This window comes from Colletotrichum costaricense (genome assembly GCF_030867565.1).
Source record: "Colletotrichum costaricense strain IMI 309622 chromosome Unknown Scaffold_1.1, whole genome shotgun sequence".
Lineage (NCBI taxonomy): Eukaryota > Fungi > Ascomycota > Sordariomycetes > Glomerellales > Glomerellaceae > Colletotrichum > Colletotrichum costaricense.
The window spans coordinates 4,189,715-4,202,746 of NW_026848230.1; the positions used below are offsets into that span (position 1 = coordinate 4,189,715).

Sequence of the window (13,032 nt, forward strand, 5' to 3'; positions counted from 1 at the left end):
CAACGTAACATGACCAACATCAAGTAGATTTCATCTTCAGTCCTTCTATTCCATTACTATAAATCACGACTAGTTCTTGGGACAAACCTTGTCCACCGCGCTGTTCGCACAAGGAAACGTGTCGGGACAAGTGTTGAAGACGTAGAAACCAGTACCACAGCACGTGCTGATGCCACCGCAGGAGTCCGCAGGGATGTTACATATGCCAGACTATTCATCCCCCCCACGTTAGCATTTGCATTCTCAGGTTTGGTTTGTTCCGGTCATTGTAAAACTTACCTCAGAAAAGCGGAAGTCGAACTGCGAGTCGCAGCAGAACCTCGTCTTTCCGATGTCCCCGCCGTCACCTGCTAAGTTTTGGCAGTAGCCCATGGACCTAGCTGCGATAGCTCCAGTCGCGAAGGACGCAGCCGCGAAAACAAGTGTGGCACGCATATTGAGAGAGTTCTATACCGAAAGGATCGTAGATAGTTGGTGGCAAAGTGTGACGAGAAGGACTGCGATCAATTCACTTTCTCAGGGACTTGAACCTCATGTTTATATCCGTCCAGCAGACTTTATCCCCGTTAATGAGTAACGAATTCAAAATACGAACTATCCCACGGGCACTTAATATGCCTTCGAGTCAGGCAAATCGGTAACGGACAGCTCCGTAGTCCGCCTACTCCGTGCTGTGAACGCGCTGGAAGATCTGCGTTGACGAGAAGAGAGTTTGGGTCAGTGCACTTAGCCAGTCGTGCTTCACTCGGCACGGGTTAATATAAATGAAATTAGCACTATAGCCCTTCACAATAACTTTCTGCTCTTGCCGATCTTTGGAAATATGTTTCTACGGAGTTTTCATACGACTACTTCGGGATTCCTCTGTCTCCCAAACTCCGTATTGTGTGGACGTACGTGGTGTCGGTGTATGTGGTTTTTGGCAAGTCCGGCCTACAAGCCTAGTGCCTTTAGATAGTCAATACAGTACCTTGATTATCTTCGAGTCAATTGATATATCATGAACTTGCGAACGAGTAACGAACTGCTCTTTCTGGCAGAAACGAAGAAACTACCCATGCACAGCATTCCCTGCAGCTTGGGTCCATGCTACAAAACTTAGGGACTAATGCAACGGGCCTTCCGTAAGTGCTTAGCTTCTTGAGGCAATTGTCATTTCGAGTCTTATAACGACTATTCTGGAACTAGTGGTCGGACATCTAGGGAATAACGCTTGCTTTGGCTTTTATGATGCCGTTATCGCATCCTGTGAACCCGCTCTACTTGAAATGACTGATTCTCAAGACAAGAAACATCAGAATTAGTAAGCGAAGAGATTTCAACTTTGTGAATGATGACATGATTGGGGAAGTACGTATGGATGATCAGTCACTTGCCGAACTCTGTTGTTGGTAAGACCGTCCTCTAGGTCCCTCATATTTCACTTACGCTGTTACTATTTACAACTTTACTTACCGGAAAACTCGATGATCCGTCCGCTCTCATGTAAATCCCACTGATCGTAAGAGGTTTGACCAGCGGCAATGATTTGTTGTAAAACACTTTCAGAACGCGTTCCCCTCACTTTCATTCCCAAACGCAGTCAGCGAATCAGGCATCGTCAAACCTTTCGGGAGTGTGGGATGAGAACGAGAAGTGGGTCTCTCAGCTTGGGCCAAGACAAAATCGTGATGGCCCTCGCTCAGTTGGAAACCTGCAAGTTTCAGCCTAGTCTTCGCATATGTGATCGCCTGCGCGCTCTCAGAGTTATGCTCATCTACACTCAATTGAAGCTACGAGATCTCGGTTGAAAGCTTTTTGACTGGAATCTTACCAATTGCAACCTGGCAGGCCGCATCGCACCGCGAGCCTGAGTCGCATACCACGGAGGATGTTGAAGGTGTCGGAAAAGACAGGGGAGGTCAACCCTAAAGCCATCTCAAAGCATCAGCCACAGTATGTTCTCATCTCACCCTCACTATGTCCGATGATCGAACTAAGCTATCATGTAGCAAGTAAGCTTATTCCGCTACATTCTCCAACCCTGCAGTGATTGACATCGTGGAGATGCTGTGTCAATGGACAGGCAGCTTGTCGAAGACGCAGGTGTCTCCAGCTTAGGTTGCGTCGGCAACCATCCGCGATCCCGCCGCCAGTCAACTGGGACATCTCAGGAACACCAACAGAAAGGGCCATGTTCCATCATGTACGCAAATGCACAGTTGCGGGCTTCGGGGCTATCTCTTTTCTAGAGAAGCTATGGCACAGTTACATCATCCCACTAGGATACTATTCCGACTCAGTCAAACACGGCCTGATAGCGTTGGGATGTGCACATCGAGGCTTCATAAGCGACTACAGAGAAGAAGACCAGGCTGCGGGCGCGCAAACATACGATGTGCTAGCAACCCAGCAATTCTCTAAGGCCATGAAGTTCACGACTCGGGATATGGAAAGGCTTTCGTCTATCACTCTCAGGACATCGCTCGTTTCTTGTTTGATATTCATCTGCTTTGAAATCATGCAGGGAAGTTACGACAAAGCTCTGCAACACCTTAGATCCGGCTCTAGTATCATGGTTGCCCTGTCCAAAGCGGCAACGGATGCTCAGGCAGGATTACCTCTTTCAGTGCACCAGAGATGCCTGGCTGAGACTGTCAAGGACTATTATGATCAGTTATGCGATCTTGCTGACATGTTCACCTGCTTGGGCTGCGATGCTGCCTACTTACTGGAAGAAGGCGAAGTCATTCCGGACCTGTCTTATTTCTTCCGGGGCAATAGCAACAAAGATGCTTCCAAGCCGTACTCCTCGACCACCGAGGCTCGGTACGATCTCCACCTTGTAGACCAAGCTTTTGGGAAGGCTTTACGTTACAATGTCCGAGGTAGCATTCCGATGAATCCGATATCTTGGACCTCATTCTTGGATTTGCCAGAGAGCATGTCACCACTAAGAGATGACGACCTGCGGCTCGGGGAATGGCTTACAGCTCGCCATCTCTTTGATGTTTTTAGTAGTCGGCTTGCAACTTATACTGAGCATCTCAAGTCAAGCTCATCAACAACCAGGCAGCAGTTATGGGAGGCGCGGCTAATGTCAGTCATGCAAAAGGACTGGTCGGTCATCATCAAATGCATGGAGGCCCCGAGCTCACAGCCTCTGGATCGACAATTTTTCCAGGATCTTTTAGAAGATGCTGAATCGCTCATATATGCCGAGGCCGAGCCGATGCAGTATCCGGTCTTTACCCTGGGTGCGGATGTGATCCCGCGAATGAGCCTCATTGCCGGGTTCTCTGGTGAGCTGGACCTGCAGCAAAGGGCCATTTCGCTGCTGTATGCCATGCGAAGGAAAGAAGGTATGTGGGATAGTCGGGAGATTGCCAGTTTGCTAGAGTCTATCTTGTTGGCTAGGGAAAGCAGCATCTGGAACATGGAGTATGAGAGGATCTCTCTTCCGCGAATAGCAGGGATGCTGTTATCGCTGAAGCTGTATGATGGTAGCAGTTCGTTACCTCTGGCTACGCTGGTAGACTAATGCTCTAATTCACTGAGACACAATGGTTGTCTTTGTAACGTGGAAGAGCAGCCTGAAACTTTTCGCGAAATTTGCAGATAGCAGAGAACGCTCACTGCTATATATAGCATGACCTTGTTTTGCCTGTGTAAACCTATTGAAGCTCAAATGTAGCTTAGTAGCGGCAATAAGGCTAATCTGGCTTCCCGTGCCTCACATTCCCGCGTGTAGCCACCCTTATCCATCAGTGCTGCACGCAGAATTGGTAGGGAACGAGATGGGAACGAAAGGAATATGATTACTGCAGAGCACATCATGACATGCTATAGCTCTCTCCACTAGATTGCTGTTAGAACGGTGACTCCCAGGTTCTCCCCGTCCTCTTCTCTAACTCCCACACACTACGAGAGTGTTATCCCTACTCCCACCACGCTGCGTCCGTCTCCCTGAAAGTGTTGCTTCCACAATGCACCTCGCCAAAGGTGTGGTGATGCGACATGAAATCGTCCACAAACCCGACCTCCATGCCAGCCTTTGCATATACCTCCCGGATGGCAAACTCCAAAATGTCTCGTCCCTCAACCACGGGGCCCCAAGTCTTGGGACTCACGTAGTAGTTGCCCAACACGACGCCATTGATAGCCGCCGGGCTGAAGCTCACTAACAAATACTCGCCCTCCATTACGGTTTCAGTTAACGAGGAGAGCGAAGACACCTTGGGAGCCTTGAAAAGCGAGGGGATGCGAATCACATGATCCCGAAGGATAGGTATCTCAGCGAGCAGGATTCCCAGATTACCATCAATATGTCTCTGCGCATAAGCGTTGACCTCGGGAAATGTCTCGTTTGCAAGAAGCTCATCGACTGTCATGGCCAGCTCCTCTTTCGTGATAGAAAAGGAGCCTTCAACAGACCCATTGAAAGAAATCGCCCGCACACCACCCTGCGCCGCTGCTGAGGTGTTTCTGAGCAAGTCGAGGGCGGAAGTGTTGTCAGCGATACCAATCGTGAAGCCAAGTCCCGTCTCGTTGGAAGGTAGAAACTGGACGAACTCATCAACGTGACCGATGAGTAGCCATCCAGACTCAAGGAAAGAGGGTTCTGAAGCTCTTGGCCTTCCAAGCAGGCAATCGTGGCTTCCGCTGGCATCTTGTCATAATACTTGCCATAAATAATCCGGCCGGCAGGATATTTGACTCTACTCTTGGACGTGTAAGGTGGGATCGTTTCGAGGTTGCCGTATGCGTTGATTTCTCGGGCGCCATAGCCGCCGCGTCCCCCCTCAGGCTGGGAACCACCAACGCCTTTCCCGCGGAGCTGCTCAAAGACGTGTCTTCCAGCAGTACGAACTGACTGTGCCGACCTCAACATAATTCTGAGCGAGATCGGTTGGCCGTTAGGTCTAGGCATGCTAGCATATGCTGGTTCAACAAAATCCTGGGCCCAAATATCGTCACTCTGATTGAACAGATATAATGGCTCCTTTATCCCTGCCGCCTTCCGCGCTTCATCAAGTCGGCTGAGAAAACCGAGCTGTACAGGTTCAGACTCGTTTGCCGCAGTACTGACAAAGGCGCTGACACGTTGGAGATGGTGATGGGTCAGAACTGGAGCCACCTTGAGCTCAACGACGTCGAATATGACAGTGCCATTGGCGTGGACATCCAAATGCACCCTTACTTTGCCGTCCCATTTTGCAAAATCCTTCACAAACTCACGCCCGTCAATCCCGAGAGTGATACCGGCTTGGACATGGCTTGCATTGAAGGTAAATTCAGGATCCACAAAGCTCCAAGAGGCAGTCTCGGCGGGGTTGGCGGACGAATCATTCACGTAAAAGAGACGAACCCTTTCAGATGCGGCGTCAGGCGTGGCGGAGATGTGGGCAATAGTGTCGTCTGAAACTTCCAATGGGATCGATTTCAGGGGAGCAACCAGGCTTGGCTCAAGGAGTGGGTGGCCAGAAGCATCGTGACAAGATGCTAGCTCGTGATTACTGAGAGGGTTGCCCTGGAGATCCTGATTAGGACAGCGTTTGAGAGAGTCGCCGACGTTTGGTAGGAAGATGGCGCCGCGAGAAGGGGGCCAGAATGTTCTGTCCGTGGCATCGCTGTCATCCACGATACCGTCACGGTTGGTATCTGCGAGAATCATAGGCTTATGCTGCTGGCCATGAACTGCTCCGAATTGCAGCGTGACCAAGACAATGGCCACAGCCTTGGCTGATAGATACATCTCAAGATAAGTCTGCTTAGGGGAATAGTCGAAGAGCTCATGTAAGAAGACGCCGCCGGTTGTGTCATTCCATACACTATCTAGTTGGGTTGTATGATTACTATTTATATCAAAGAAGGACACGCTCAAAATGAGTGCGATCATCGAAAAGCATTCGATGGTAATTCCAGCCTTCCTCTCAAGAGTTTCCCTTCAAGATACCGGCATCCAGTATTGAGACCGTAGATAGTAGCAATCACGGTTAAGAAAATCATTTCCACCAATGCGTCGCTACGCCGTATTAGGAAAAAATTGTACATGAGATGCGCTCACGATATATAAAGGTCGGTGTTACTATCTTACGAAGCAACATTGACTAACACATGCAACTGGGGCCGGGGGCCGTGATCACCGGCTCGGATCCAAGGCCCAAAGGACCATAAACCCTCCCCTATGCTGGCGGAGCGTACGTTATGGCATCCACTGCTGCCCCGTTGCCGGTTACACTATACTTGTTGAATTTGCCGAAAGTTTGGCCATGTCCGTAACTGCAACTCTTACCTCTCAAATAGTTTGTTGCCAAAATAAATTGCCCCGACTTCGAGCCTAATCTCAGGAGAAATTGAACCCTTCCCTTGCATCACACATCAACTGCAGCGGAATAATCGGAACCCGAATACGTATGGAGAATGCGTCAGGTGCCTAGCTCGGTACGTTTTCTTCTGCTATGAATCTCTTGATCTCAACTAGCTACCCAATAGGTGTACCATGAATGAACGTAAGAAAGTAACAGTAGATGTTATGGAAGACAAGAAAACATTGCCCTCATAGACGTAAAGATACATTGATGCCATAGCCGAGGCGGCATGTTTTTACTGCTGCACTTCTTAAAGCATTCGTTCTGTTTGTAGCTATCCTCAATTATCTGATGAACACGCAGCGACCAACAAAGAATAGGCTTGAGCAACAAAGTCGTAGGCAACGGCTATGTTGCGATAGAAGATCAAGTTGCCCAGAAGAGGTCACGGAAGACGCGCGCGTTGCTGATTGTTGACGGACCAAATGTTAACTTTGGATCCTCAACCCCATGCATTCCTCGATCCCGATACTCTACCTAACAATACAGGCTCAGCCTTCTTCTATCACTTTCGAGCATCCAACGTCCGCAATTTTGCGTTGCCGCCCTACTGTGCTTATTTCCGGGATCGACACGTTCTGCCCTTGAGCAATGCCATCCCAACTGTCAGATGTGCCGCCACAGCTCCCGGCGTGGGGTTGCTCATCGAGCTTTCTTACTTGACCTTCCTGAACCTTCATCGTATGACGCAAATATATGTCTACAAACTATTTCTGTTCAGCATTTTCGTTCTTTTAACTTTACAGCGATGATAGGAGACACCGGAGACGTACGTTGAGCATTCTCCGCTTAGCACATATGCGTGGGGTAGATTGATACAGTAACAGTCTGGCCAGGCTAATTGAGCCACGATTTGAGATACCGGACGAGAAGTTTGGGAATTCTAGCATGTTTCGACAGTTACCATGTAGCCGAGCTGCCATGAGGTGGCTGGGGTGTTCGCCGCCAAGCCTTCCGTCTACCTCAAGCACAGTCAACACATTACGACTGTTTTGCTTCACCGTAACCGTACATATTGTAAGTCCGATGTTGGAATCGGTTTCCGTGAGAAAGGTGCTATGCATTCGGCCGAGCCGACCGAGAGGTTCAGCGTCCGGTAGATATCATAGCCGTTACCAAACCTTGTTGTAACGACTTGCTCAGTAAGCCGCCTCACAATGTAAGAATGTAGCGAGCATCGTCCTTGGGGAATTAGCCTGTTTGAGAATGAATAAACCCTCTCATTGGCCGACGGTATACTAGTCGTGATTAGAGACGCCCGATGACTATGTCAACGGAGGCAGTGCTCAAGGGGCTTGTAAACTCTGATTTACGGCGACTTGTTACCGTTTTCGGGTTCTATGCAACTGTTCCCAACCTGAGTCAAGACCCGCGCGCCGTTACAGTTGTGAGGGACCAGATGTAGGTAGTCTAGTGATTAAGCTTAATTAATCGGATGATCTACTACAGGCGTAGTTGTTTGGGCTACAGTCGATTTCCGGCCATAAGCTTAAAACCGTTATTAGTGTCAGCAACTTTATCCGAGTAGTCGAGTAGCCTCTAGCCGATCATGGAAACGTAGAGGAACAAAGTCGACGTCGACCTTGTCAATGGCCTGATGAGATCCAAGGACGAACGGCAGCTTCACTAAATTTACATTCGCCAAGCCATAGCCTTCGTGTGCTAAGCTCGACCATTACGCGTTCGCCAAGTACTCAGCCTTTAGTCCATCATGTGTATTGATAACGATCATCGTCTCGTGAGTATAAGTTTACTGACATCGGACGAACATCAAGTCACAATGCACCATCTCATCAACTGCTTTCACATCAATCACCCCTCCATTTCAAGATGCGTCTTTCACTCCCTTTGCTGTGTGCTCTCCTGGCCCAGCAAGTCTCCGCGGCTGACATCTCTCTCGGCTTCAACACCCCACAAGTCAACGAGAACCGCACCATCGACGAAATCTACCAAGCCGCCCTAGCTGAAGGCGGCATCGTAACATGCTGGCACGGCGGCGACGAAGTCACCCAACAAGACGGCCTCAAGCGTGCCTTCGAGACCCGGTTCCCGGGCATGACGCTCAACATCACGGTCAACCGCTCCAAGTACCACAGCGTCAACGTCGACAGACAGCTCGCCTCGGGCAGGCCTCTCGAGGTGGACACCATCATCCTCCAGGCCCTGCAGGACTACCCCCGTTGGGAGCAGCAGGGATCGCTCCTGCATTATGCTCCGAATAACTATCTCAAGGTGCTGGCGCCGTTTCGTCATGTGCGCGCGGCGTACTACGGCTTTGCGATGAATGCATGGTCGACTGTCTGGAACACGCAGAAGCTTGCGAACCCGCCGCGGGAGTGGCCGGATTTCTTGAAGCCCGAGTATAGGGGCAAGATTGTCCTGACGCACCCCAGTGACGACGATGCCATTGCGTACATCTTTGACCTCGTGTAAGATACTCTCAGACGCTCCTTTTCTTCGAAATGGCAGAGTGCTCACTTCTTCTTCCAGAATGCACCAGTATGGTCCCGAGTGGTTCGACGGCCTCCTCGCCAACGAGCCCCGCTGGGTCCGCGGCACGGGATCGCCCCTGGCTGTCCTGCGCCAGCCCAACAGCACACAGTCCGTCACGTTCACCGCCAGCATCGGTCTTCGGTCCTCGGGCAGCCTCAACGCCTCGTTCCCGACGGAGGGGCTCTTTGTCAGCTGGCCGAGGTCCGTCGCTATCTTCAAAGACGCGCCGCACCCCGAGGCTTCGAAGCTGTTTGCCAACTTCCTCCTCGATGATGGGTTCCAGCGCAATTCTTCTCAGTGGAGTGCTCGGAAGGATATCACGGCGCCTGGCGGCTACCCCGGGATCCTCGACATGGATACAACCAACTCTGCCGAGTATCTCCGATTCATGTCGGATCGTGGTAGGGTGGAGGCTCTGAGGATGATGTTTGAGGATAAGATTGGGATGCCGCAGGGACCTAGTCCTCTCGTTGATGACCTCTAAGACGCCAGATGACCGAGAGTGTATTTTCTTTCGTCTTGTATCGAATAGACAGAAATACAGTTCCTGCCGAGAACGCCTACGCACTCTCACGATCATAATAAGAATAGAAGCTTGATCTGCAAACACCTTGATTGCTTGAACCACAGGGCTGTATGTACTACGAATGTACAAGAAAGAAAAAGTGTCCACCAAATAGTCCTAATATGCACCCGCCCGCTGACTCCAAGCTGGCGCCTCAACAACCTTGACCTCTTCGCGACCAGTCGTCACCACCTCGCCGACATCGAGTCGGAAGTTCTGCACGCGAGCTCCAACGTTGCCGAGTGCCCAGACGGCCAGACCAATGTAGTTGGTCCCCTGGTACCGGAGTATGCCCTCGGGCACGGGGAACCTGGTCTGCGGACCGATATTGCTCACGTACCGCCCGTACTGGAACCCGTTCACGTACAGAATGGCGCGGTACGCACCCGTTCCGTTTGACGCTGCGATGTCGTCAAAGACGAAGGAGAGGGGCACGTCGAGGTCCGTAGCGGGGATTTGCAGATCCAGTTTCGCGGCGTAGAATGCCACACCGGGCACATCTGTCCCTTCGAATGGCGAGCGTTGTGTGTTGAGCGCCGATTCGGGTGGAGACGGGAGGTGATAGCCCTGGCGCTCAATGAAGAGCCCGCCCTCATTCAACGGGCCGCGAGCCCTATCGGCGTAGCCCTCGCCGCCGAGATTCCCCGTAATTTTCCACGTCGTGACGTTCGTTTGGGCGCCGGAGGGGGACGTGATGCTGTAGTCCATGATCCCGCGCGGGGTTTTCATCACGTCCGCAGGGATGACAAAGTTCTCCTCCAGGCCAGTAGTGTCGACGAGGACGGTCAGAACATACGTTGCGCCCGCGGTGAGGTTGGCCAGGGTGTAATTGGAGGCATTATCGCCCGCGGCGTCAGGTCCGTTGGCGAATGAGCCGATAAAGGTGTCGTTGAGCCAGACGGAGCTCGCAAAGGCGGAGCCGCCCTGGGTTGTGATGTCAAGCTTGTCTTCTGTGCCAGTTGAGGTGAAGTAGCCCCGGAAGACGAGCGTGCCGGCGTGGAAGCCGTAGTCTGAGGCGAAGAGGGAGACGGGGGTTGTGAGGTTGGCGATTGTGTTGTTTGTGGTTTTGTGGTCGGCGAGAGGCCACGCGGAGTCATCGTAGCCTGCGCGAATCTCAGGGAGAGAGTCGATGAAGGTCCAGTTGAGTGATTTGAGGTCCGGTACGGTGGGTGCGGCACCCGCGAAGGCTGGATTCGCGATCCAGTTGGTTAGATTGTTCGTTGTGTGGTCCAGTTGCTTGCCGTTGACTTCCAGCTTGGTGACTTCCGGCTCGACGCCAATGATCTCTATCTCAGTGGTACGGTTGAAGTCCGCCTGGACTCTAAGAGTGCCATCCTGTATCGAGATCGATCTTACCAAGTACCCGCCATTGACGATGAGAGAGTCTGGATTCATAATGGACGTGCCGTACGCCGGTTGGCTTCCGCTGGGCTTATCTGACACCCAGTAGTTGTATGCCGAGTTGCGGTCTTCTCTGTGTTAGTCGCAAGGTGGTGCAAAGTAGCTGGTGTACTTACCCAAAATGTATATGACCAGGTTGTCAACCTTCACTACCCGTCGAGTGCTTGATGTTTCCCATGCCAAAAGCAGAGTGTTGTTCACATAATTGTGATCAACGCTGGTGCCCTCAACGAGGACAGGCGTCGTGGTCGATTTGATCGCTATCTCGTGCGTCTCGCCAGGTCCACTGTAAACGACAAGAACCGTCTGGTTCTTGTACTGTTTCCAGGTAAAGATCTCCGCTGTCGAATACAACATAGTCGTGTTCCCAACCGGGTAATCCGTGACAACTATCTTCGAGTCACGGCGGGTAAGTTGCAGCAGATCGCGGGACTGCGGGATCGTGATGGTTCCTTGCGACGTGGGCAGACGAAGCGTGTAATCGGTCGTTGCAAGACTGTTGTAGTTGCCGTGCCGCACCACGAAGAACGAGCCGTTCCCGTTACCTAGCAGAGGTGTTACCGTGATGTCTGGAGTTGCGCTGTATACACCGACGGTCAAGTTTCCAGGCGTTGCAATCAGGTATGCGGGCGAAACTTTTAAGAACTGTGCCTCGAGCTTCAGCTCAGAGTACTTTTCCCTCGAGACAGTTCTCTCTTCCGTGATTGCCTTGAAAAGCGTCAGTGAGTCTAACAGAACAAATCAATCTGCCTTATACTCACGGAGCCGTAATCGTACGACGTGTATCCTCCCGGATGCCCCAAGTTACCCCAATTGGTGCCTCCGAAGATCTAGTTATTCGTCAGTCTCGGTCTCTCATTCCCCCTACCTCGAAGTAACTTACCATATAAATATTGTATATAGTGACACCAGCTCCAAAGTTGTTCTTGTAAAATACGCGCTCAAACTCGTGATTAACCAACGCCGCACACTTTTCGAACCCAGGCCCAGCGTAGGGGTCAAAGGAACCTCCTTGAAACTGCAACGAGTAAGCTAACGTCTCTCTATTGCTCCTTTGCAGGCCTACCTCTGGAATCGTGAAAGGCGTGCTTGGACTTGTTTGCAAGTGTAGTGCGTGGTAGGTGGTTGGTAGAGCGTTATCCGGCCACGTATTCGGGTTTGCCTACACCTCGGCGGTCAGTTCCATTTGCTAGACTTTTGAGGAAGGGTTTCAGGATGCTACGCACACAGTTAAATCCAAGCGGGTACGCATCAAAGCCCTTCAGAACGTATTAGTCTTAAGTCTCTATGACAACTTCAGGGTGGCTTACATAAATATCAACGGCGCCTACACCCGTTCCCGGTGCATTGTGGCCCGCTGCTTTGGCGTCGTTGCTGATAAGGGGAACGACAATCCCAGCTTTGCGAGCCTGGTCGATGACATACTGGAAGTACGGCCCATCGGCACTACTGCCGTCTTCGAAGTTGGTGTACTCGTTCTCTGGCTGGAAGAGTATGACTGGGCCACCGTTGGTGATTTGGGCCTTGGCGATGATGCCGCAAATATTTGCCATGTAGCTGGTTACCATCATCAGTTACTGATTTTACCAACGAACTCCCTCAAGTTACAAAAGGCCTTACTTGTCCGTTGCAGAAAGGAACTCGGGGTCCGAAGTCCTCAGCTTCGCCTTCAACCTCGCCAACCAACCCGGAAACCCACCGCCAGAGGCCTCTGCGTTGATATACGGGCCGGGCCTCGCAATGAGGTAGATGCCCGCCTTGGTCGCGGCGTCGAAAAAGGGCTGGAGATCAAACACGCCCTCGGCGGTGAAGTCACCGGCCTTGCCCTCAAGCAGCGCCCAGTCGACGTAGAAGGAGACCGTGTTGAGGCCAAGGGCTTTCACCTTTTGGAAGACGTCGAGGTACAGCGACGGGACGGGCAGGCGGAAAGGGTGGATCTCGCCCGAGAAGATCATGACCCGCTCGCCGCGGACGAAGAGCGAGCGCTCGTCCCATGTCACGATGTCCTGGAGCTGGTCTCTCTTTTCGTCCAGGACTCTTACTACGGGAGCGAGAGCGAGAGACGAACGAACTCCTGCGGCGAGGCTGCTCGCCACGGATGCGGCGGAGCATAGCCCGAGGCCTAGCGAGGCGATGGAGAATAGAGACGGCCTCATGTTTGACAGGTTACCCGGGTGGCGGCTGTCAAATGGGGGAGAGAAGGGTGAAAGGACGGGACTAAGA

General features: G+C 51.7%; 5 protein-coding genes across 5 annotated transcripts; 2 read left to right on the plus strand and 3 right to left on the minus strand.

Moving 5' to 3' along the window:
- Positions 1-69: 69 nt before the first annotated feature.
- On the minus strand, positions 70-435 carry CCOS01_01428 (uncharacterized protein; the record flags this gene model as incomplete). Its single annotated transcript, XM_060449623.1, has 2 exons — positions 70-210; positions 280-435. The coding sequence occupies 2 exons, from the start codon at positions 433-435 to the stop codon at positions 70-72; spliced, it is 297 nt and encodes a 98-aa protein (XP_060321061.1).
- A 2,065-nt stretch (positions 436-2,500) lies between these two features.
- CCOS01_01429 (C6 zinc finger protein) lies at positions 2,501-3,520 on the plus strand (the record flags this gene model as incomplete). The annotated part of the gene is made up of 1 exon (XM_060449624.1): positions 2,501-3,520. One exon carries the CDS (start codon positions 2,501-2,503, stop codon positions 3,518-3,520), a length of 1,020 nt encoding a protein of 339 aa, XP_060321062.1.
- A 397-nt stretch (positions 3,521-3,917) lies between these two features.
- Positions 3,918-5,734, minus strand: CCOS01_01430 (uncharacterized protein; the record flags this gene model as incomplete). Its single annotated transcript, XM_060449625.1, has 2 exons — positions 3,918-4,453; positions 4,552-5,734. 2 exons carry the CDS (start codon positions 5,732-5,734, stop codon positions 3,918-3,920), a joined length of 1,719 nt encoding a protein of 572 aa, XP_060321063.1.
- Positions 5,735-8,180: 2,446 nt separating this feature from the next.
- On the plus strand, positions 8,181-9,327 carry CCOS01_01431 (ABC transporter; the record flags this gene model as incomplete). Its single annotated transcript, XM_060449626.1, has 2 exons — positions 8,181-8,779; positions 8,841-9,327. 2 exons carry the CDS (start codon positions 8,181-8,183, stop codon positions 9,325-9,327), a joined length of 1,086 nt encoding a protein of 361 aa, XP_060321064.1.
- Positions 9,328-9,525: 198 nt separating this feature from the next.
- Positions 9,526-12,965, minus strand: CCOS01_01432 (glycosyl hydrolase family 35; the record flags this gene model as incomplete). Its single annotated transcript, XM_060449627.1, has 7 exons — positions 9,526-10,877; positions 10,926-11,517; positions 11,571-11,639; positions 11,693-11,971; positions 12,036-12,068; positions 12,120-12,366; positions 12,430-12,965. 7 exons carry the CDS (start codon positions 12,963-12,965, stop codon positions 9,526-9,528), a joined length of 3,108 nt encoding a protein of 1,035 aa, XP_060321065.1.
- Positions 12,966-13,032: the final 67 nt, after the last annotated feature.